General features: G+C 37.4%; 1 protein-coding gene and 2 pseudogenes across 4 annotated transcripts in view; all 3 read left to right on the forward strand.

The window, feature by feature from the left end:
• The window catches only part of ADGRB3 (adhesion G protein-coupled receptor B3), an 888,911-nt gene that overhangs the window by 324,961 nt on the left and 537,619 nt on the right, over window positions 1-26,331 (forward strand). For all 3 annotated transcript variants that reach the window (XM_086316215.1, XM_086316216.1, XM_086316217.1), the window contains exon 4: window positions 25,294-25,404. In XM_086316215.1, the coding sequence (XP_086172341.1) occupies window positions 25,294-25,404 (111 nt within the window). The remainder of the gene's footprint in view (window positions 1-25,293; window positions 25,405-26,331) is intronic.
• On the forward strand, window positions 13,834-14,547 carry LOC147365554 (elongation factor 1-alpha 1 pseudogene; annotated as a pseudogene).
• LOC147365555 (elongation factor 1-alpha 1 pseudogene) lies at window positions 14,535-15,571 on the forward strand (annotated as a pseudogene). Its single transcript, XR_015132279.1, has one exon. The product of XR_015132279.1 is annotated as an elongation factor 1-alpha 1 pseudogene (transcript).

The raw sequence follows: 26,331 nt of genomic DNA on the forward strand, positions 1-26,331 counted from the left end.
AAAACATTGACACATGTATGTGGACTCTGAAATTAATTTCATATAATCATTTTATGGTAACTGTGTTAATGTATTTATTGATATCACTTACTGGCTGGTCTTAGGGTAGGACCAAAATGCTTCTATCTACAGTTTTCCAGACAGTCTGTTCCAGGAAGCCTGGAGATTGCCTTTTATGGAAGCAGTAGGAGATTTTGACCTCAAAACCTGTGGTCAAGACAGTCAACCATGAAGCTACTTTAAATCTGTAAGTCAGTAAATTCACTGAGATTCTCTGGATACCAGCAAAACGTGTTCTCCATCTTCAGAGGAGGCTGCAAGAGAAGGTGGTTTATGTTGATTCAGTGAAGTTTCCAAATCTAATTCAGCAGTGTTACAAAAGTGGCATGAGAATTGATGGAGAATTTCTACTTAATCTGAGGATTTAACTTCACTAATTTCAATGGTGTTTGCAAAAAAAAAAAAAGGTTTATGGCTAGTAATTACTTTTTTAGCTGGTGATGTCTTTTCATTTGCAAATGTGTTTCTGGGAATATTTGAACGTTGGCTTTTTGGAAAATGGCTTTATTTGCTGCACAAAGGTCATTCTTAAATGTCAAACATCACTTGGTAGTTGTTCATGTTTCATGTTTTTTAATGTCTGAAAGAATATTTTTTTCAGACTTGTTTTTGAGGTTAACCTAGTGTTTTGAGGTAGTGGGAAATTCTGGTTCTCTGAAACCATAGGGTATGAAAAGAACATAGAGCATTGTCACAAGTGAAAAATCAAGTTCTTGTGTGGCTCAGTCCTGACCTTTACAAGTGATTAACAGATTGCTTGTCTGGTAAAAATGTTCAGTTCTTTCTCAGCCATTTACTAAGAAGAATTGAGTACTGTTGTGAGAATTTAATTCTTGTATTAAAATTGGAGTCAGAAAAACTTTACAGTCTGTAGAGGAACCAAAACTAAAGCCTTTCCACTCTCAGTAACTTAAAGATTGAATATATAAATTCCTCTGATTTTTTTATGTGCCTCTTCCAGAGTGAATCTAATGTGGCCTAGTACTCACACTTCTAAATTCTTCATTGAAAATATAAATGCATCTCTTTATTCATACTTAAAAAAGAAAATTTTGTTAGACACAAATTAAAATGACTAATATTGTGAAGGGTAAAAATTTTAGGAAAGGAGCAGTATGATATGTTACTTACTATTAAAATATTTCCATTATCCAAACTCATGTTAATGACACTATAAGATTACAGTTTTGGGGAGGCATCTTAATATTAATTCACATAGTGAAACTGTTAATTTGACATATTTTCCTTCCCATGGTGTATCATGGAAAATCCACAAAGCAATTGGAAGGGATCTGCAGCTGAGATTATAAAAGCTCTGAGCAAACATTAGCCTGATTATGTATTCCACCATGATTAACACCATGAAACCACATATTCCAACTTAGGAAAATAAGCCATTCAAAGTGCAAGGATATCAAATTAATTTTAAGTTAGAAAGGGTTTATATTAACTATATGGCCTTATACTTGAGAGCCTGCTGTGGTCATCGATTATATGTGACTTTTTTAATCCCAGACCCCAAACACTTTCAACTGTATAATGATGGACAAGTCAAGTTCTCTCTTGAAACTTCATCATTTCAATATCTAAGAGGGAACTAGAACTTAACTCATGATAGCACTTAAATAGAGTAGCTAACTTGTTGGAAAGAATTTGAACAATATGGCAGAATGATCTGATGTGGATGGACCCCAGCCCTAATGAAAACTCATAGAAATGCTGAATAAATGTGGGATAACAAACATGAGCCATCCTGAAAAAAAAAAATATATATATATATATATAGGTATCCATAAAATACAGCAGCAATAGCAAAAAGACAAAAGTGAGGTATAGGGTCAGTTGGCGCTTTTGAGTGTTTTGGGTCATTATAAGCTCTAGATGGTTAAGAATTTATGACTTCAGTGTTGCTGCATGGAGAGGAGAGTATGCTCAGCCAGCATAGGCTCGGGGAAAAAAAAAACAACTACGTAAAGCTGGAGGCCTCACTGAATTCCCTTTTCTATCAAAGGGAGTTTAGAGAAATTTTATTCAATAGCTGCAGGAAAGAGTGAGAAAGAAGCTTGCCTTCCTCAAGAGCCTTGGTGGGAAGAAAAAAGGTACCTCCACCCCAACAAAAGAAGCAAACACTAGCACAGGCCATGCAAGTATATGATGCACATTTATGGTTTTGTGATATATCAACCTACAGCCAAGAAATTTATGGCTGTGAAGGATATTTTTACAGTGAGGATTATATGAGTTTCATGGAGGGGGAAAGTGCTGTGCAAGATGAGCCCTCAGTAGAAATAACACAGAATCATACAAAATAAAATACAGGAGAAAGCAAAAACCATGCAGGAGAATCAGCAGATGTAATGCAAGGAGCACACTCTGAATGAGAAAACACACAAGCAAAATCTTTAAATAGCATACGTTAAACAGATACGTTTAAAGTGATTTTTCTAAAAGAATAGAAATAATAAAGAAGAAATACAGAGCAACATAACAGAAAATAGATTTAGAGGATGTCACCCAGAGCGCAGTAAGATTAAGATCATGATACTCAATAATAATAGCTTTCTCTCCTTTCTCTGTTTTTCCTCTCTCTCAACATTGCAGCATACTTTGCAGTCACTTACAAGGCACATGATACAGTGATGGACAAGACAGAAAAGACTCCTAGTCTTATGAAGCTCACATTTTAGTGGATTGTTGGATACAGTTATTAAACAAAACAGAAACAAACACAATACAGATAATGATAAGTTCAGTGAAGAATTAAAATCAGGTCTTAGAGAATGACTGTATTTGTATTTGGTGATCAAGGAGAACCTCTTGGAAAATGGTGAGATTTTAACTAAGAATTACAAACTGGAAAAGGTCAGTTTTCATTCCAATCACAAACAAAGGCAGTGCCAAAGAATGTTCAAACATTCTACTATTCTGTATGACTCTACTGCACAATTGCACTCATCTCACACGCTAGCAAAGTGATGCTCAAAGTTTTCCAAGCCAGGCTTCAACAATGTGTGAACCATGAACTTCCAGATGTTAAGCTGGATTTGGAAAAGGTAGAGGAACCAGAGATCAGATTGCCAACATCCGTTGGATCATTGAAAAAGTGAGAGAATTTCAGAAAAACATCTACTACTGACTTACTGACTATGACAAAGCCTTTATTGTATGGATCATAACACACTGTGGAAAATTCTTCAAGAGACTGGAATATCAGACCACCTGACCTGCCTCCTGAGAAATCTGTATGCCAGTCAAGAAGCAACAGTTAGAACTGGAGGTTAGAAAAAGAAGTTAGAACTGGACATGGAAAAACAGACTGGTTCCAAATCGGGAAAGGAGTATGTCAAGGCTGTATATTGTCACCCTGTTTATTTAACTTATATGCAGAATATATCATGTGAAATGCTGGGCTGGATGAAGCACAAAATGGAATCAAGATTGCTGGAAGAAATATCAATAACCTCAGATATGCACAGGACGCCACTCTTATGGCAGAAAGCGAAGAAGAACTAAAAAGCCTCTTAATGAAAATGAAAGAGGAGAGTGAAAAAGCTGACTTAAAAACTCAACATTCAAAAAATGAAGATCTTGGCATCCAGTCCTATCACTTCATGGTAAATAGATGGGGAAACTATGGTAACAGTGACAGACTTTGTTTTTTTTGGTCTCCAAAATCACTGCATTAAGCCATGAAATTAAGAGATGCTTGCTCCTTGGAAGAAAAGCTATGATGAAGCTAGACAGCATATTAAAAAGCAGAGACATTACTTTGCTGACAAAGGTCCATCTAGTCAAAGCTATGGTTTTCCAGTAGTCATGTATGGATGATGAGAATTGGACTATAAAGAAAACTGAGTGCCAAATAATTGACGCTTTTGAACTGTGGTGTTAGAGAAGACTCTTGAGAGTCCCTTGGACTGCAAGGAGATCCAACCAGTCCATTCTAAAGGAAATCAGTCCTGAATATTCATTGGAAGGACTGATGCTAAAGCTGAAACTCCAAAACTTTGGCCACCTGATGTGAAGAACTGACTCACTGAAAAAGATCCTGATGCTGGAAAAGGTTGAAGGCAGGAGGAGAAGAGGGTGACAGAGGATGAGATGGTTGAGTGGCATCATCGACTCCATGGACATGAGTTTGAACAAGCTCTCGGAGTTTGTGATGGACAGGGAAGCCTGGCATGCTGCAGTCCATGGGTTTGCAAAGAGTTGGACACGACTGAGTGACTGAACTGAACTGAAGAATGACAAGAATGAAACAACCATGAAAAGATAAGAAAAATTTCCCAATTAAAGAAATCAGTATATGTTTTAGGCAATAAAAGGTCAATATGGCTGGAACATGGTTAATCATAGGGAGAAGAATGTGAGATGGTTTTTTGAGATGTAGGCTGGGCAGATTACACAGGCCTATTAGTAAGACCCAGAGTAAGGAGTTTAGATATTATTCTAAGAGTTGGAAAGATATGAAATGAATTTAGAGAGGAGGTTTACATTATCTGTTTTACCTTTTAAAAGGTCTGCCTTTCTGCCATGAGGAGACTGCATGGTGAGCAGAAGTGGTGGTGGAAAAGAGGCAGTTAGACAGTCATTGCAATGGTCCCAGTGCGAGAAGCTAGTCGGATGTGTACCTGTGTGGTGATGGTGGCGCTCAAGAGACCTTGACAAGTTTGGAAATTGTTTGGATGGACACAGGACAGTTGAAAAATTGACAGAATACAGTGTTGCGGAATGGGGAGAATCATAGATTCTAGGAATCAGAGATACATCCCTGTGGAGAACTGACTAGTCACACCACTAGTTAAGCACCTCTGCTAGTCAACACTTTGGTACTTCATGTGGACACTCACTCCTTTTTATGGACTCTCAGTTGTCAGAAAATTCTTCCTATGGATTTGACCCTTTCCCCTGTATTCTTTCTTATTTGTTCACTTATTTTTAATCCTTCTGCACATGAATTTCCAAATATTCAAAGAAAATCACTGTTTCTTCCTGAATTTTTTTCCCAAGTTAAGTATACACAGTTTTTTTTTTAAAGTATTATAAGAATCTATTTTTATCACATTTGGAGCCCTATAGTTCTATAGTGAAGTTAGACGGTTTCTCTTCTCTAAAGCACCTTATCCATTAGGCACTCAAAATTTATTTCCAAAATGAGACTATAATTTTTGAGAAAATTCTCACTGTTTTTTGACACTCTGAGCACTATTCTTTCCACATATTATACTTTATCAGTGTTTCCATTAAAAACACTAATGTCCACATCTGAATATAAAATGGACCAAAAGTTCTGAATTCTATACTTTACAAAATGCAACAAAAGTTTAAATTGAGATTTGGCACAGCTATTTTACAATGTTGACTCATCAGACTTTAGTCATCAAAAACCCCAGTATATTCACTGTAAAATAACTTGTTACGCCAGGTGTATGCCAGCCTAGAAGACATATCCTGATATAGACTTCTGGCAAAGGAATAATAACTTATATAATACATAGATTTGAAGAGATATTATAATTAATTGGAAAACATTTAAAAACTTAAAGCTACAGCACTAAGATGACATTGTTTTTCCTTCTGAGAAGCAAAATTTTAATTACATCTCCCACTTAAGTCTTGTTGGAGCAGTTTGCAATAATTAGCTAATCAGAACTATTGTGCTCTGTGAAGGTTGGGGTCAGGGAAGAAGAAAAAGCCCAAAACCAAAGTCAGGAAGAATTTAGCACATAAGAGATGCCATCCTTAATTCCCTTTGCCAATCCTTGGCCACTTGGCCACTTAGCCACCAGTTCAGTAGAACCCAGCAATGACTAGTAAACAACTTTAGATTCCCTTCTATATCAGGGTGGTGTTTGCATTTGGTACAGAAAGTACAAAATCAGCTGAGAGACTGTGTATAATGGATATTATAGCATGAGCCATATATAAGAGCCGAATATAAGAATGTCAGGTTGTAATCCTAAAGTTACCATCAATATGTTTCCAAATTCTCCATCCTTTCAAATGCTAGCTTTAGTGTAATTTTTAAGCAAACACATGGCTTGATCTTCTGCCTAATTTGCAGCTATAAATTTATTATACTCTCGATATCCCGAGGGATGTTTTGAGGGAGGGGTTATGTGTGTTCCTGCCTGTTCAATCTTAGATGTATTTAGGCCATTGCTTTGTATTTTGTAGGTGGGGCTGTTCTTTATTCTGCCCCTTGCCAACCTCAGTGTGAAATCAATCTTTAATTTCTGTAACACCTCTTTTTAAATATTACAAATATAAGGTATATGCTTTTAATAAAAGTTAGTTGTAGTGTAGAAGGATTTTATTTCACAGTATATACCTTTATACTTAAATATCACTGTTATTAAAATTGCTTCTGATATTATTTCCATGTGGAATCTCACAGTTTCCTCCTGCGGTCTCAGTTTTCAAGCATTTTCTGGATGGTTCTCCCCTTACTCCTTAATCCTCTTTTTAACCTCACCTCCTTCCTCTGTTTTACTCAGGAAGCCTCACCTTGTCTCCCTGGGAGCCTCAGTAAAGTTCAAATTATTACTTGTTAATATGCAAACTAATCTCTCTCTTTTATCACTGTCAGTTTTCCAGATTTCACCTTAGGGCTTATCTTTACATAATCAAACTGGTTCATCAAGAAATTTTTGATAACTCTAAGAAAATTTTCTGCATTATTTCTAGTCAACTTTTATTTTATTTTGCTCTTTATTTATTCATGAATGATTTATCCTGAGCGCCATACGTTTATTTAAAAATAAATTTGGAATGCATGTCTAGGACCAGCTCTCACCAAGGTGGTAATAAGCTTGTTTTCATATATCCTAACTGTATCACTATAACTAGGAGGCACTATAGTGTGGGTGGCCTCAAGATGTAGATCAGCCTACAGGAGTGGGAGACTGATGGTTGTTTTTCCAAAAGTGATACCGGAGTCTGTAGGAATGGGTGGAATTTCTCAAGGAGAGAATGTTGAGGGGAAGACTTAGCTTTAGAGGATGAAGATTCACTAAGGCAGTGAAGGAAACAAAGCAGTCAGGAGGAGGAATAAAATCAAATCGTCAGCTTTGCAAACCAAGGGGGATGAACATTTTAGGAAAAGTTGTGGGATGGGGCAGAGTGGGATGGTGTCAAATGCTGGAGGAATCAAGATGAATGTGACAGTTTCTGAGGCAATTGCCTTTCCAGAAAGCGGTTTCATTCAGGGAAGGAGGCTTGAAGTCAGAATGCCTGACATTATTGGACGAGGGGAGAGTGGAGAATCAGAGGACACTCTTTTGAAAGGTTTATGTAAGTAGGAGAGAGAATTCTTCAGAGAATGACATGGAAAGTAATATGGTTTGCACTTAACTTTAATAGTCAGAAGTCAGGATTCAGTTTTCTCAGAGGATGCTCTTAAGGGATACAGAGAAGCTGGAATGCAAGCAAAGGGCAGCTTGCAGCACCTTCAAACCTCCACACCAGATATGGATAGAAACCAAGAAAAGGGGAAGTTGGCTTAAGAGAGAATTGCTGAGTATGCTCAGTTAAAGGGCTGGTCCTTGTATGGAAAGGGAACAGAGTTCCAAGTAAGCTGAGTGAGAAAGACCCATATCTAGACATGCACTGGTAAAATTTCAGAACTCCAATGATAAAAGGAAAAATCTCCAAAGAAACTTCCAGAAAGAAAAGCAGATTCTCTTGTATGTGTTACTGTCTTAGTCGTGTCCAACTCTTTGCAACCCCGTGGACTGTAGCCCACCAGGCTCCTCTGTCCATGGAATTCTCCAGGCGAGAGTACTGGAGTGGGGTGCCATTTTACCAGTAGACATCTCACAGGCGACAATGGATACCTGCATTCTGTGTACAAGTTATCGTCAGTGTTCACTGAGGAAAAGAGATACTCAACCTCGGGAATTCCTGGTGCTCCAGTGGTTAGGATTTGGTGCTTTTCACTTCCAGGGTCCGGGTTCAATCCCTGCCTCAGGAACTAAGATAAAAATCCTTGACCTTAAGTTTCTAGGTCTAGTAAAACCAGCATTCAAATGTGACAGCCAGATGGGTCAATGTTAGACCATTCTCTGTTAAAAGAGGTACTTGAACAGAATTAAGCAAATCTAAGAAAGGAGATCAACACAGAAACTGATACTGAGAGTTAGATTAAGTTGAGACTAATGAGAGTTAGATTAAGTTGAGACTAATAGTCAAGTCTAATTATTGAAGAATGATGTACAATAATTTGAAAATGAATATGGAAAATAATGATACATGAGTATCAAGACAGAGGAGCATGGATGACACATTAAAATTCTTGTCTTGGTTTGGGAAAGAGTACAAACACTAATTAACTATAGATATTGATAGATTTAAAGCTTTATTTAAGTACATGTGATAAAATTGGTGAACACCAATAATTTAAGGATATCTAAATAAAAACTATTACAGTGAAAATTGCTATCAATCCAAAAGAATTAAATAGGGGGAAAATGAAAAAACAAGAAAATATGCTAAGTAAAAAATTTAAGATATAAGAAATAAGTCCAGTATTATGATAAATATGATAAATTAAGATGATTTTATTTCCTACTAAAAGGAAGAGGATCAATGTGATTTTTAAAATACAGCTATACATGTTTTATGTAAGATATATGCTTAAAGCAAAATGATACTGAAGAGTAGAAAACATATGGAAAAAGATGTAGCAGACAAAGGTGTTAACAAAGCAGCAGTAACAGTATTAATATCAAGCAAAATTGGACAAGGAGAAGCACTACTCAGGTTGAAGAGAGATGTATGTTGAGAGATAGTAGACCAAGAAAAAATCTAACATTTTCCCTCCCTGAACTATGAGTTGTGAAGTATTTTTGGGAGGGGAGGTGACATCAAAACTGTGTCTATGGCTCCTTCCTCTGAGAGCAAACCTTTGATGGCTGCATAAATGTAAATGTATGACCCCGTGAAAATAGAGAGGCATGCTATAATGAAGCTATATTTATGTCTTCTTGGGTAGTTTACAAAAATAAAAGCATTTAAGAGGTATAATATAACAATAGTGAATGGAATGAGGAAACAAGCATTTTCGCATAGTGCACATAAAGACTAGATCCATGTATAACAAAATCAATTAAAATTGAAAGGAAAGAAAGCTCTGGGATAATAGAAGAGAAGCCAATGAGACCACAGCATGAATTTGGACATAGTAACCTGGCTTTTGTGTCAAGTTTTCATCTCAGTGATCTCTTAATCATCCTCCATCGAATGATACAGATGAAATATTACTTAAATTCCCTTTATCTGCAGCAGTTTATGAATGAAACAATGATATTAAAAGTTATGAATCTGACTAATGTATTTTTGACCACTTGTAATGAAGCTGTCCAAGGACTGGCTAATAAATTTAATATTTATGTAAGACTTATAAGCCTTGTATATCAGACTAGGAATAACTATAAAATTTTCTCTCACAAAAACAAATTCTTGTCTGTTCAGTTCATGTCTGTGTATCACCAGTGTCTAGAGTCCTGACTGGATTATAATAAGTGCAAATTTAATGTTTATTAAATGAATGGAATGCATTAGTGCTCAGAAGCCTTTGAAAACATATTGTCTTCTAAAGAAAAAAAAAAAAAAAATCCCTCTCCAATGAGGATGCTGGCTACAGCTTTTCAAACTGCATAATCTGAAGCCTCACCTGCAAAGTAAACCTTGCTTTAGTGCTCAGACATTCACCCAGGGAGAAAGGAGAAGCCCGAACAAGACTGTGAGAGGAGTGAAATCAGGTATCCAGTCAAACCCCATACACACGAGAGACACTTGGAGGGCTCAACAAAACCTTGTATGCACCAGGACCCAGGGACCCCATAAGAGACTGAGCCAGACCTGCCTTTGAGTGTCTCCTGTGGAGGCACAGGTCAGCAGTGGCCTGCCACAGGGAGAGGGGCTCTGGCTGCAGCAGACCTGGGAGGTGTGGCGTGTGGCCTAAGTCCTCCTGGAGGAGGTTGCCATTAGCCCCACTTTAGAGTGACCAAGCAGATGACCCACAAACTGAAGAACAATTATACCAGAGAAGTTCTCACACTGTTGTGAAAGTTCTAGGGCCCACAACAGATTTCCCAACCTGGGGATCTGGCAAAGGGACTGAGAACCCCCAGGGAATTTGACTTTGAAGGCCAATGGGATTTGATTACAGAACTCCTACCGGACTGCTGCTGCTGCTGCTAAGTCGAGTCCGACTCTGTGCGACCCCATAGACGGCAACCCAACAGGCTCCTCCATCCGTGGGATTCTCCAGGCAAGAGTACTGGAGTGGGGTGCCATTGCCTTCTCCACATGCAGGACTGGGAAAGCAGAATCTTGGAGGGCACAAACAAAACCTTGTGTGCACCAGGACCCAGGAGAAAGGAGCAGTGACCCCACAAGAGACTGAGCCAGACTTGCCTGTGAGCATCCAGGAGTCTGTGGCAGAGGTGTGGGTCAATAGTGGGATACTGTGGGGTCAGGGGTACTTAATACAACAGTCCTGGTCTAAGTCCTTTCAAAGGAGCTGCCATTACCACCATTACCTCTACCATAGTTTGGCCTGAGGCCAAACTACAGGAAGGGAACACAGCCCCACCCATCAACAGAAAATTGGATTAAAGATTTATTGAGCGTGGCCCTGCCCATCAGAGCAAGACCCAGATTCCCCCATAGCCAGTACCTCCCATCAGGAAGCTTCCACAAGTCTCTTATACTTATCCATCAAAGGGCAGATGAATGGAAACCACAGTTACAGAAAATTAACCAAACTGATCACTTGGATCACAGCCTTGTCTAACTCAATGAAACCATGAGCCTCACTGTATAAGGCCACCCAAGATGGATGGGTCATGGTGAAGAGTTCTGACAAAATGTGGTCCACTGGAGAAGGGAATAGCAAACCATTTAAGTATTCTTTCTTTAAGAACACTGTGGACAGTATGAAAAGGCAAAAAGTTATCAAATGGAAAGATGAACTCCCCAGGACAGTAGGTGCCCAATATGCTACTGGAGAAGAGTGGAGAAATAGCTCCAGAAAGAAGGAAGGGGCTGAGTCAAAGCAAGAACAGAGCCCAGTTGTGGATGTGACTGAAGATGGAAGTAAAGTCTGATGCTGTAAAGAACAACATTGCATAGGAACCTGAAATGTTAGGTCCATGAGTCAAGGTAAGTTGGAGGTGGTCGAACAGGAGATGGCAAGAGTGAACATTGACACTTTAGGTATCAGTGAACTAAAATGGAGTGGAATGGGCGAATTTAATTCAGATGACCATTATATCTACTACTGTGGGCAAGAAGCCTTTAGAAGAAAAGGAGTAGCCATCATAGTCAGCAAAAGAGTCTGAAATGCAGTACTTCGGTGCAATCTCCAAAACGACAGAATGATCTCTGTTTGATTCCAAGGCAAACCATTCAGTATCACAGTAATCCAAGTCTATGCCCCAACTACTAATGCTGAAGAAACTGAAGGTGAAAGGTTCTATGAAGAACTAGAAGACCTTCTAGAACTAACACCAAAAAAGATGTCCTGTTCATCCTAGGGGACTGGAGTACAAAAGTAGGAAGTCAAGAGATATCTGGAAAAACTAGCAAGTTTGACCTTGGAGTACAGAATGAATCAGGGCAAAGGGTAACAGAGTTTTGCCAAGAGAACACACTGCACATAGCAAACACCTCTTCCAACAACACAAGAGATGACTCTACCATGGACATCATCAGATGGTCAATACCAAAATCAGGTTGATTATATCATTTGCAGCCAAAGATGGAGAAGCTGTACAGTCAGAAAAAACAAGACTGGAAGCCGACTTGGCTCAGATCATGAACTCCTTATTGCAAAATTCAGACTTAAATGAAGAAATTAGGGAAAACCACTGGACCAATTCAGGTATGACCTAAACCAAATCGCTCAATGATTATACAGTGGAAGTGAGAAATAGATTCAAGGGATTAAATCTGATAGACAGAGTGTGCCTAAAGAACTATGGACAGAGGTTTGTGGCATTGTACAGAAGGCAGTAATCAAGACCATCCATAAGAAAAAGAAAGGAAAAAAAGCAAAATGGTTGTCTGAGGAGGCCTACAAATAACTGTGAAAAGAAAAGAAGTGAAAAGCAAAGGACAAAAGGAACTATATACCCATTTGAATGCAGAGTTCCAAAAAATAGCAAGGAGAGAGAAGAAAGCCTTCCTCAGTGATCAATGCAAAGAAATAGAGGAAAACAATAGAATGGGAAAGACTAGAGATCACTTCAAGAAAATGAGAGATACCAAGGGAACATTTCATGTAAAGATGAGCACAAAAAAGTACAGAAATGGTATGGCGCTAACAGAAGCAGAAGATATTAAGAAGAGGTGCTAAGAATACACAGAAGAACTATAGAAAAAAGATCTTCAAGACCCAGATAATCATGATGGTGTGATCACTCACCTAGAGCCAGACTTCTTTGCAAAGTCAAGTGGGCCTTAGGAAGCATCACTACGAACAAAGCTAGTGGACGTGATGGAATTCCAGTGGAGCTATTCCAAATCCTGAAAGATGATGCTATGAAAGTGCTGCAGTCAATATGCCAGCAAATTTGGAAAACTCAACAGTGGTCACGGGACTGGAAAAGGTCAGTTTTCATTCCAATCACAAAGAAAGGCAATGCCAAAGAACGCTCAAACTATTGCACAATTGCACTCATCTCACAAGGTAGCAAAGTAATGCTCAAAATTCTCCAAGCCAGGCTTCAACAATACACGAACCATGAACTTCCAGATGTTCAAGCTGGTTTTAGAAAAGGCAGAGGAACCAGAGACCAGGAACCAAATTGCCAACATCTGCTGGATCATCGAAAAAGCAAGAGAGTTCCAAAGAAACATCTATTTCTGCTTTATTGACTATGCCAAAGCCTTTGACTCTGTGGATCACAATAAACTGTGGAAAATTCTGAAAGAGATGGGAATACCAGACCACCTGACCTGCCTCTTGAGAAAACTGTATGCAGATCAAGAAGCAGCAGTTAGAACCGGACATGAAACAAAATACTGGTTCCAAATCAGGAAAGGAGTACATCAAGGCTATATATTGTCACCCTGCTTATTTAACTTATATACAGGGTACATCATGAGAAATGCTGGACTGGAAGAAGCACAAGCTGGAATCAAGATTGCTGGGAGAAATATCAATAACCTCGGATATGCAGATAACACCACCCTTATGGCATAAAGTGAAGAAGAACTAAACAGCCTCTTGATAAAAGTGAAAGGGGCAGGTGAAAAAGTTGGCTTAAAACTCAACATTCAGAAAACTAAGATCATGGCATCCAGTCCCATCCCCTCATGGCAAATAGATGAGAAACAATGGAAACAGTGACAGACTTTATCTTCTTGGGCTCCAAAATCACTGCAGATGGTGATTGCAGCCATGAAATTAAAAGATGCTTGCTTCTTGGAAGAAAATCTATGACCAACCTAGACAGCATATTAAAAAGCAGAGATACTACTTTGCCAACAATGGTCTGTCTAGTCAAGGCTATGGTTTTTCCAGTAGTCATGTATGGATGTGAGAGTTGGACCATAAAGAAAGCTGAGTGCCAAAGAATTGATGGTTTTGAACTGTGGTATTGGAGAAGACTCTTGAGAGTCCCTTGGACTGCAAGGAGATCCAACCAGTCCATCCTAAAGGAAATCAGTCCTGAATCTTCACTGGAAGAACTGATGCTGAAGCTGAAGCTTCAATACTTTGGTCACCTTATGCAAAGAACTGACTAATTAGAAAAGTCTTGCTTTTTCACAACGGGCTTGCTGCCAGGACACAGGTGTCATGAAAACCACCGTTAAACCTAAGCCAAAATGGGAAAGGAGAAGACCCACATCAACATCGTTGTCATTGGGCACGTAGATTCAGGGAGGTCTACCACGACTGGCCATCATATCTACAAATGTGGCGGGATCGACAAGAGAACAATTGAAAAGTTCGAGAAGGAGGCTGCTGAGATGGGAAAGGGCTCCTTCAAATATGCCTGGGTCTTGGGCAAACTTAAAGCTGAACGTGAGCGTGGTATCACCATTGATATCTCCTGGTGGAAATTTGAGACCAGCAAGTACTATGTGACCATCATTGATGCCCCAGGACACAGAGACTTCATCAAAAACAGGATTACAGGCACATCCAAGGCTGACTGTGCTGTCCTGATTGTTGCTGCTGGTGTTGGTGAATTTGAAGCCGGTATCTCCAAGAACGGGCAGACCCATGAGCATGCCCTTCTGGCTTACACCCTGGGTGTGAAACAACTGATTGTTGGCGTTAACAAAATGGATTCCACTGAGCCACCCTATAGCCAGAAGAGATACGAGGAAATTGTTAAGGAAGTCAGCACCTACGTTAGGAAAATCGGCTACAACCCCGACACAGTAGCATCTGTGCCAGTTTCTGGCTGGAATGGTGACAACATGCTGGAGCCAAGTGCTAATATGCCATGATTCAAGGGATGGAAAGTAAGGACGGCAATGCCAGTGGAACCACCCTGCTTGAAGCTCTGGATTGCATCCTGCCACCAACTCGCCCAACTGACAAACCCTTGCGTTTGCTTCTCCAGGATGTCTATAAAATTGGTGGTATTGGTACTGTCCCTGTGGGTCGTGTGGAGACTGGTGTTCTCAAACCTGGCATGGTGGTCATCTTTGCTCCCGTCAATGTAACAACTGAAGTGAAGTCTGTAGAAATGCACCATGAAGCATTGAGTGAAGCCCTTCCTGGGGACAATGTGGGCTTCAATGTCGAGAACGTGTCTATGGAAGATGTCCATCATGGCAGTGTGGCTGGTGACAGCAAAAATGACCCACCCATGGAAGCTGCTGGCTTCACAGCTGAGGTGATTATTTTGAACCATCCAGGCCAAATCAGTGCTGGATATGCACCTGTGCTGGATTGTCACACAGCTCACATTGCTTGCAAGTTTGCTGAGCTGAAGGAGAAGATTGATCGTCGTTTTGGGAAAAAGCTGGAAGATGGCCCTGATTTCTTGAAATCTGGTGATACTGCCATCGTTGATATGGTTCCTGGCAAGCTCGTGTGTGTCGAGAGCTTCTCTGATTATCCTCCCCTGGGCCGTTTTGCTGTGCATGACATGAGACAGACAGTCGCTGTGGGTGTCATCAAAGCAGTGGACAAGAAGGCAGCTGAAGCTGGCAAGGTCACCAAGTCTGCCCAGAAAGCTCAGAAGGCTAAATGAGTATTATCCCCAATACCTGCCACCCCAGTCTTAATCAGTGGTGGAAGAACGGTCTCAGAACTGTTTGTCTCAATTGGCCATTTAAGTTTAAGAGTAAAAGACTGGTTAATGATAACAATGCATCGTAAAACCTTCAGAAGGAAAGGAGAATGTTTTTGTGGACCATGTGTTTTGTGTGTGGCAGTTTAAGTTATTTTTAAAATCAGTACTTTTTAATGAAAACAACTTGACCAAAAACCTGTCACAGAATTTGAGACCCATTAAAAAAGTTTAATGAGAAAAAAAAAAGAAAAGAACCTGATGTTGGGAAAGATTGAATTCAGGAGAAGGGGACAACAGAGGATGAGATGGTTGAATGGCTTTACCGACTTGATTTACATGAATTTCAGCAAACTCTGGGAGATGGTGAAGAAGAGAGAAGCTTGGTGTCCTGGAGTCCATGGGGTTGCAAATAGTCAGATAAGAGTGAGCCATTGAACCTCATTCACCCAGGGACCTGTTCTGTTACAGTCCAGGACTTTTGACTTCCTTAAAGGAATTTGTTAGAGGCCAGACAAGAAATTCAGGCAAACTTTATAGGGGCCCCTGCTGAGTCAGAGGGTTGGGAAAAGAAACAACAGTTTCCCTGCTTGCTCAGAAGGCGGGTCGGGGAGTCAGCTTTTTCCTTATATGGGGTGAGGGAAGGGGTGTGTAGAGGAGTCCACCCACAGAGGGGCTTAGGTGCTTTGCCCACCCCTTAGGTGCTGCTGAGTGCAGGGGCATATATGGTACCCTGCTTTTGCTTCTGATACCTGGTTTTTGCTCCAGTCTCTTCAAAAGTGGCAGTTGGGTTTTTCCACCTCTTTGTATCTTTGGGGTCCAGAATTTGCCTTAAATGTGCATGCACACAGTTACTTTTAGTCCCATACAGTTTCTTTGTGTTTTGTTACCCAAGAGAGGTGCATCCAGGTGTAGCATTGCAGCAAAGCATTCCAGGCCCCAGGCTTGTCTCCATTCCACACTGAGTGACTTGAGCAAAGGTATAGAAGCAGCTACAGCTCCATGTTTTCCTTAGACTCTGGGGCCTGTTTTTTCTGAGCACCCCAGGCAAACTTGGCACAGCCTCTAGGCCTCTGGGTCTGCTGAGAGATGGCCCACAGGTCCATTTGCCAACTTTTGACCTGAGAAAATGATGCAGTTTTAGTGCTTCAGAAGACCTCAGAAACCTGTTCTAGAATCCCCTTTTGCAAGAGGAGGAAGCAGGTTAAGAGAAGCTCAGGTGTGATGCTCAAACAGAAGCTGCTTCTGCTGGTTGACCATTCACTTGTCCACTGCGACATTAAGTTGCAGCTTCCACCTGAGTTTCAGTGGTCTTCCTTCTCTGGAAGTATATGAAGCACTTCTATGATACTGCAAATTGTTTTTAGTTCTCTTTTTGAATGCCTCTTGGGCTTCAATACTAATAAGGACAACCTATGGAAACAAGTTTGAATATATGTTAATTGATTATAAGGATAGTTTTTATCCTAGAAAAATTCTGAAAATATCATTCACATGTGTTCACATATCCCTTAAAAATAAGCTGTGTTAAGGGATTAGTAAAGATAGTATTATATTATTTTTAGAAATAATTATAAACACTCTATGTACATCTTAATCATTTTCATTAAATAAGTCAGTTTTATTATTTCAGTAACTATGTATACAATAATGCTTTAAACTAAAATGTAATAAAATGTAGAAATATAGCAGTAGATAAATGGTAAAACATGAATAGAACTATTTACTTAAAAAATAGATTATGTAGGAACAAAATAGGTCAAAAAGTGTAAATGTCAGAGGAAATGCTCTTTTCTTACTTCCAGATACATCCTTGAGATCATGTGAATCAAGTGAATGTAATTAAGTGCAATAAAGATGTTTCTGAATTATCAGTGCTTATGAAAAAAAAAAACAGTCATTTCATGGAATACCCACTATGTATATATATTGAACTGTTTTGGTCAAACAACCACTTACCTAATCTTTTAACTTTCAGTTGTAATGTTGAATGCACTAATTCTTTTCATGGAGTATCTTATTAAATTATTTCTTTCAGTAAATATGCATAGGGTGATATTTCTTTCAGTTAAACTATTCTGTGCTCTACTGTTAGAGTGGGCTTCCCTGGTAGCTCAGCAGTAAAGAACCCTCCCACAGTGCAGGAGACGCAGGAGACTTGGTGGTTGGATACCTCAGTTGGGAAGATCCCCTGGGGGAGGGAATGACAACCCACTCCAATAATCTTCCCTGGAGAATCCTGTGGACAGACGAGCCTGGCAGGCTGTAGTCCATAGGGTGGCAAAGAGTCGGACACGACTGAAGCGACTGATCACACATGCACGTATATTGTCATAGTAAATGAGATTGAACTTTAGCAAGTTGAAAAGTCCCAAATGGATATGAGCTTTAATTAAAAAATCATAAAAGGGAGGAGGGAGGAGGGTTCAGGATGGGGAACACATGTATACCTGTGGCAGACTCATTTTGATATATGGCAAAACCAATACAATATTGTAAAGTTAAATAAAATAAAAAAAAAGAAAAACCATAAAAAATCATAAAGGGATTATTTTTCTTAAACATTTTAAACAAATACATAATATATAATATATAGATTATATAATATGTATAATATATAAGTATGTACATAAAGGTAGCATCTATCAAAAATATTATACTAAAATGTGTGACTTTTGTAAACATAAACTTTTCTATAAAACACTTTTCCTGTAAGCTTTTGGGGCATTGAAATGCACTCTAATTGCCAATGATTTGGACCCCAAAGATGTACTCAGCCTGCAGTAAGCTGGGGCTGGCCAGCATTCTGTGTGTCCTTCTGGTTCTTATCTAATGGGGGTACCCCATCTATCTGCTCCTCTACCCTTAGGAGCTGCCAGAAACCTGTCCGTCGAACCTGACCCTCTGCCCAATCACAGATGGTTGTATGTGGACAATTGCAACCACTCTTCATAGTTTATGCTGCCTCTAATTCTTTTTCCCTACAGTCTGCTCTCCATTCTTCAGTTACCATAATCTACCTAAATGCAAATCAAACCATGATTTCTCACTCATTGCCTCTAAAATCCTACAAGAGTTTCTCATTTTATTAGAGAGAGATACTTTCCAGGGTTCTTCATAAGGCCCAAAAAAGGCTTTCTATGCGCCCGATTCCCTGTCATGTCAGAGAGGTTGGCAGAAAGCCAGTCAGCCCTGTTATTGTTAGGAAAATACAGAAATGGTTCATCCAGGGACAGCCCAGTTCACTTTCTTTTCATTCAGATTCCCTAAGATCTTATTGGGTCACATTAGCAATAAGATTCATTTTACAGTATGAGGGGTTTAGTTCCCTACAAAGGTGCTGGAACTCACAGCATAGCATCTTATTTTGCCACTGCTGTGCTAAAATGTTAAATTCTGATGCAGGTCAACAAGAAGAGATGAATACTACTAGTTTGATATTGGAAGTAGAATTGCTTTTATTATTTATGTGTTTCTATATTTATTTTAAGCCTTACTATGGCTCAGATGGTAAAGAGTCTCCCTGCAATGCGGGAGACCCGGGTTCTATCCCTGGATCGGGAAGATCCCACTGGAGAGGGAAATGGCAGTCCACTCCAGGATTCTTGCCTGGAAAACCCTGTGGATGGAGGAGCCTGGCAGGCTACAGTCAATGGAGTCACAAAGAGTCAAACACAGCTGAGCAACTAACACACACACTATATTTATTTTACTCATCTCCAACAAATAAAGTATTTTTCAAGCAAATCACTCCTGATAGTTTATAAAAATTCAACTTATCTTAGAAAGAGATGAGATCATAAAATGCAATTGGATAATATATACTAACTAAATATTAACAAATAATTCCGACATTGATGATTTCTTACATGGAATGGTGTACCCAATTTACTAACATTTCCCAGAAGTCAGAGTTAGTATAAAAATAATGATGCAAAGGTTTATACCCCAAATGTCCTGGAATCATTCTAGATAAGATGCTTTATAATATAATTTTTGAATACATGTTTGAGAAGAGATTTAAAAAATCTATTATTATATGTAATTATTTTTCAAAGCTTGTATTTGGAAATACAGTAAATTAAAATATATCATTGTTGTCTAAGAGTATCGATACTAAATATATTTGACAATTGTTTCTATAAAATAGTTTGGGTTTTGTAATTTAAAAACTTAAAACACCTGATCATTTTTAGTTTTTCTATGGACATACTAACAGCATACCCTTTGATTATACTATCTTTTGTCCAATTTAGAAGTGCTGTAAAATCACCCATTTACTTAACAGAGAAATGGCCAATGTTGAAAAGTATCATTTCTGTGGTAGTATTTTCAAAAGCAAGATTCTATTTTTATAATAAACAGCATCTTGGTTCCTATAACCAAGTATCTGATTATGGCAATGAAACCAAGAAGTAATTTGAAGGAAAGGATATCAAGTAATCTTTTAATTTTTAATAATGGATTGCTCAGATTTCTAGTGTTTCTTAATAGAAATTAATTTATTTTAGACATTAGCGTTAATTTTGTGATCCTCTAAAAATGTATTTTACTTAAATATTTCCTGATATTTATTATGTAATGGTCATTCTTGAATTAATTCTTTGGAAATTGTCATTTATTCACTTAGTCTATTCCTGTTTGGTTCTTTGGGGAAATTAAAGTATTAGTATGTTTAAAATTGGGGCTTCCCCGATGACTCAGTGATGACTGAGTGATGACTCACTGACTCAGTGATGACTCCTGCAGTGTAGGAGAGGCAGGAGATATGGATTCAATCCTTAGGTCAGAAAGATCCCCTGGAGGAGGAAGTAGCAATCCACAGGAGTATTCTTACCTGAAAAATCCTATGGTCAGAGGACCCTCTCGGGCTATACAGTCCAAAGGGTTGCACACAATAGGACTCGACTGAGTGACTGAACAACAACATTTATAACTAACAGTAAAAGGTTTTTCGTAACCGGTGTCCTTTAGAATTTCAACTAATGATGCCTAATCTTAAAATTCCTTGTTTCCAATGGTTCATGTAAGTTCTAGAAATGTCTTTGATGATACAGACTACAAAAGATAATAGTCTTTTCCTCAATCATCTATTTGTTTCCATAAATCACCTGCTTGTACAAGCGCTCAACAAATACTTGGTGAGGGAGAGAATTCAATTTTTAAGTCTAATCACATTAAATGTTTTTAAAAAAAATCTCAGAAAACAGAAGAATATTATAATGACTGATAATCTGGCTCCTTGTCACTACCTAGAGAACTCCAAGCAGTCTTATGCACACAAAAGAATTTGCATGAAAAAGAACTGTGCCAACTCTATTTCCAATAAGTGTAAAAATAATAAATTTAATAACATGTAAGTGTAGCTAATTACTTCAATTAAGATAAGTAATTTATGTACTTGAAAGGCTCAGGCCATGTTTACTGGCTTTTCTTGGGTGTGAAATTATCAGAGTCTATTTCTTACTTATCTTTGCAATTTTAATACTTAACATAGTAAATAATTGACAAAAATTAAGTGGTTTTTTAAAACATTAAGCTTTGTTTTAGGACACTGAGATTTAAGTCCTAAATAAAATAGTATTTTAATTATTTTCATAACCTGAGTATATTTATACATTAAAATATATAGTAAATGCTGTTGACTAAAGAAATGTTGACCATCATAATCATGCATACCTAACATTTAAGTACTTTATAAGAATTTTATTTTTTACCCACTGAACTGTTCACCAAAGAATATTAGAGAAATGATTCTCAGCATCTAAAAATTTGCATTTTGAAGAAGCAATTCATAGAATAAAATTTATTTATAGAATAAATATTGAACCCTAGCTATGCAAAGCAGGAGGTGGTTTTAAATCTCATAAGGTGTACTTCCTTCTCATAGAAGTTTATAATCTAGTTGGGGGAATAAGGCACCTAATCTAATAATTGAAAATCCATTATTGACATAAAACAGACAGAAGCTAAGGCATATGGAAGCTGATGCTGATTGGTTGGTTAGTTCATCGTGGTGGTGCCATTGGGGGTGGGACTTGCAGTGGCTTTGTTGCAGGCATGCCTGGAGAAAAAGATGTTTCAGGTGAGGAAATTAAGAGAAAGGGTGTATTGGCCTGACCATTTTCATGACCAAAAGTCGTGCAATGGGGCTGTAGCATAAAAGTACAGCATAACTTTGAGAGTTTCTTGAGAAGCAATAGTGAGCTAGAATAGTTTCTGTGGAAAGGTGAGCGAAAGCTATCTGACAACATGAAGTTAATATTTATATTGCAAGCTAGATGGCAGTAACAATTGTTATCAAATAATCTGATGTTCTACTTGTCCATACATTGAAGAATAAACACATGGTAAAATAATGAATTATGTGTGTGTTAACTTATTGATGATTTCACTTTATTATAACCCTTGATTTCCAGAAAAAAATTCATAACTGAAAATTGAACACCAAGAGTCAGTTTACGAGTGTATTTGTTTCTTAGTCATCTACTTATAAGTCCTGGGTGGGGGAATAAAAGACATAAAACTATATTTAAAGCAACAAATTTGTATCTAACTTCCAGAGGCTACTGCTTTTTTTTGAAGTGCAGCGAAAGAGTTTGTATGAGAAAATGTGCCTAAACATGGAAGCCATATGAGTTTTATACATGAACACAGTTGTTTATTGACCCCTTCATTGATAGTATCAGTATAAAGATATAGGAAATAACCCTGTATTTTCATAAGCCATATACCATATGTATATACACAATATTATGCTATACATGACTTCATCTGATTCCATAACTTGCTTTTCATTGCTTTCACCAAAGCAGATCATCTTTTTATTTGGCTATGCTATTTTCTCATGTAACTAATGTAGTATATGATCTTTGAATCATTTGAATATGGATCAACAATCATGAAGAACTTACTTATTCAGAAAGTATAACACTCTAAAGGTTTACCTTCTCTCATACTCACCAAGTAAGAGAATAATAGCAAACATAATAGCTTGTTATTTTTAAAGTTTGGATGATTTAATTGGCCTTTATTTTCATAAGAAGTCAAGAAGATAATATCATCTTGAAAGAGAATACCGATATTTGAAAGTATCCCATTGTGAGATATGGATGGAGCCATAACGTTTGTTGTTAAACCTCACCATTGATAATAACAGTTAAACAAAGATGTTTATTTTTTTCCAAACACTTGGCACATAAACATTAGCAAGAGAAAGTCATTTAATTAGATAAGAGTTTACATATGTCACTTACAAATTGGGATTATTTTAGGTCTGAAACAGTCAGTCTAGAACATTAAAAAAAATACCACCATAGTGTTGCTTTTCCATCTGAGAAAAATAAATAAATGGCTAACATGTCATCTGTCTTATAAGGAATTTGGTTACATCAATACTTCTTAATAGTTTTAATTTTTAAAGTAATTTTAGATAAGTTGTTTTGATGGCAATAATAAAAATTTCATTTAAAGTTTTGGTTGTATAAAAATTATGTAATAATGTCCATATATGATTGAAGACTTTTTTAAATACTATGACCCATGATAAGGCATCAGCACTAATATTTTATAACATTGGTGATTAATAAGTAGAAGTGACTAGATTGAAGAATATAGAAATCTAATTTGTAATATAAATATATTCAGGAGACTTCAATTACATTCCAGCTAATAATATGACATATTCACTGAAATAACTAATGCCTATTTTAAAAAAATAAGTAAACTCATGTTTAAACTTCAGAATTATTCAAAATTGAATATGATACTTTTAAAATGATCTCAGCAGTGTCAGCTTATATCCTCAGACTCCTAAATTTCAGCATCATTGTCCCTGTACAGTAAACTGTTTTTCCTTAGAAAACAAATTGCAGGCTATTATCATACTGCCACTGAGTTGAAGAATTGCCTTTTCTAAAGCAGGTAATAAAGTTACCTAGTAGTTAGGATGTTGTAGGCATGGGATAATTTCTTTCGCTGTCCTTCACTCTCCGGGTGCCCAAACTGCCTTAGTCTAGGTGTCCGAGCCTCCAGATTATTTTCGTGAACCTGTACTCTGATTCAGATGCCCTAAGTGAAAGACACAGACACATACACAATTTAAATGATAAATTCAAGGGGACAGAAGGTAAAGCATACTGTTAATAAAAATTACTACTCCATTTCCTTTGCTATTTCAGATCCAGAGAAATTTCAGTTATATATAATATTTTAAAATATTGGGTAGTGCATGAATCTAGATATAAATTTTCAAAGTAGTCACTTTCCAAAATCATTAAATGATATGTGATTAGATGCTTCTTATTAGTAGAATGAAGCATGATTTAGGCAGAACCTACAGTGCACATAAACAAATGCACTGAAAGGTCGTTGGCAGCAATGGGAAACAGTGATGGATTTTACAAGATTAAACCAACTGACATTTTATGAAAATTTCAGTTTCCTGCCTTGGATTCTATCTAAACTGACAAAAACACACATTTAAATTTCTCAAATTTCTCATGGGATGTTCACTTGTGTAGAGTGTCTGGCAAGGATTTCTGATAAATCAATCTGTCAGGTGCCATACTTTTAATATTTATGAGGAAAGCTGCCAGGCTGGACAAAACACATGCTAATGTTTTCTCTTCACACAAAAGATCAGAGCTGTGCATACAAAAATGCACTGCTTAATTGCACAAAGTACACCGTAGTATTTTAGCAGAAGATTATTTAAAGATGGATGGGAAAAGCCAAAACAATAAGCTGGTGAAATTACCCATTCCTAAATGTTGAGATTATTAGTTCTAGCAATAGAGCTGCACAATCATTAGAACGTATTTTACCCAATCATCTGTGTCATGTAGAAAAGACCTGGTCTTAAAGGCCCAGCAATTTTCTTGTAACATTGAGCACCACTGACCTCTGGCCCTCAGCAATGCCCTCCCAACACCTGCACTCCGGTGAGCCAGAACAAAACATGCCATTCATGAGGCTTTGTTTTTATTAAAATTATTTTTAGTGGCTCAGTGGTAAAGAATCTGCCTGCCAGTGCAGGAGACGCCAGTTCAATCCCTGGGTCAGGAAGATCCCACGGTGGGGGGAAATAGCAACCCACTCCAGTATTCTTGACTGGGAATATCCCATGGACAGAGGAGCCTGGAAGGCTACAAAAATTATTTTATAGTAGCAGTGAAAAGTATGGAACTCTTACAGAGTTCTAAGCGTATAGATTAAAAATATATATTATGTGGAATCTATTCTTTTGTTCAGCTTATTTTTTTCTCTCCCCCATCTGTCTCTGAGTTATGCCCAGATTTTTCTTCCTTTCTTAGGAGGTATACATTGAAAGGATTAAATGAAAAAACCTGGAGTCATTCTCATTCTTAAACATAACATTTAAAAGTGCTTAGAAAAGAGATGAAGAATTATGTGGGGACAAGGCAGGAGAAGATGAGAATTATTTAAGCTACCATTTTCTATAAGCTTTGGAGGACACCAAGGTCAACTTCATCTTTGGAAAAACAGTTCATCAAGTGAATGTTTGCCGTAGGTGAGCTAGGTTACAGGATTACTCACTCCACAAGAAAGTGCTGAAAAAACCTGTGGGCGTGATCACTCTTCGGCAAAGCAGCAACCGCTTTGCAGTCAGGATTCTCTGAAGAACAAGTTAGCACTGTGGTTGTATTTTTTCGGATGCATTGCTTCAAAACATGATCAGACAAGAATACACTACTTCTGTTAATTAAGCTGACTTAAAACCCGATGTTTCATTTCACTGACTGTTATTATTGTCTCTTGAAATCTTGCTCTTGTTTATAGATTTTTTTTGACTGGAGTTTAGAAATATTCCAAGCAGATGAGCCTAGAAAATTTAGAATCATGGAATGAATCAGTAACTTCTAGATCTGTGTAGGAACATATTGCATGAGACAGTGATGTGATTTGTGAGAAATGTCTACACACGAGCTTTCATATACCTTTATTCTGTCTTTAGAATTTGGAATGATGGGAGATCATACAATTAAAAGTCAGCGACCTCGATCTGTTCATGAAAAAAGGGTCCCTCAGGAACAAGCTGATGCTGCTAAATTTATGGCACAAACTGGTAATACGTTAGTTACATTTTTCTATTTATTGTTGTTAATTTAATGAAACCACTGCATGTTTTCATAATCTTTTGCTGCACATTTGTCAGTTTTTGGAGCTGATATTTTTTTTGAGCCATTTTTTTTTTTGTCACCAGTTAAAGTCCATAAATGAAGTAGCTGTGAATTGAAAGTGCACAAAAATGTGTAAGATTTATTTTGCTTTCGGCGTGAGACATTTAGGATTTACATATTATTACTTATGTTAATTAACTAATTAAAATGTATTATTAAACTTTTACAGAAAGTCAACAAAGTTATTTCATCAACAAATGATTATTTTGACTTTTCAGAATTAAAATTTGAAGTAGGACTTTAGATGATGAAATTTAATGTTTAATATGTTTAATATTTTTTTCAAATGTCTTGCACCATCTAACTATTAATTGATTGTTAAAATGTATAGCAATTAGAAATTTTTTTAGAATTTAATATTTTTAATTTGAAGAGTTTTCTTATATGAGCTAAATAATAAAAAGTTGACAGTCTTTATTCATAGCTGTAAAACACTCCTAGTAATTTAATATCAATAGAATAACTTTTTTGGTTTATAACATTTTAATTTTAAATAAATCAGATTATTCTTAAATACATCCCCTCCAAATATAGATACATTCCTCTTTTGGCTCATCATAATAAGTGGGCTATAGTTCCACCTCTTTGTACTGCATGTAGAATGTTCTTAGATGAAAATATGACTAAACTGTATTGTGACTATTTTCAGCCATCACTTTTATTTCAGGAAATTGCAAACTAACAGTTTTATCTATGTCTTCACAAAGTCTTATATGTCCCAATCTAGATGATGTGTTTTACTATTTTTACAGAAGTTTCAAGTACATGATCAACTTTTGACATAACATTCAGAGAAATTTTGATGAAATTCT

The sequence above is a fragment of the Bos grunniens genome, chromosome 9 (assembly GCF_055505025.1).
Source record: "Bos grunniens cultivar Pamir isolate PY7600 chromosome 9, Bosgru_T2T1.0, whole genome shotgun sequence".
NCBI lineage: Eukaryota > Metazoa > Chordata > Mammalia > Artiodactyla > Bovidae > Bos > Bos grunniens.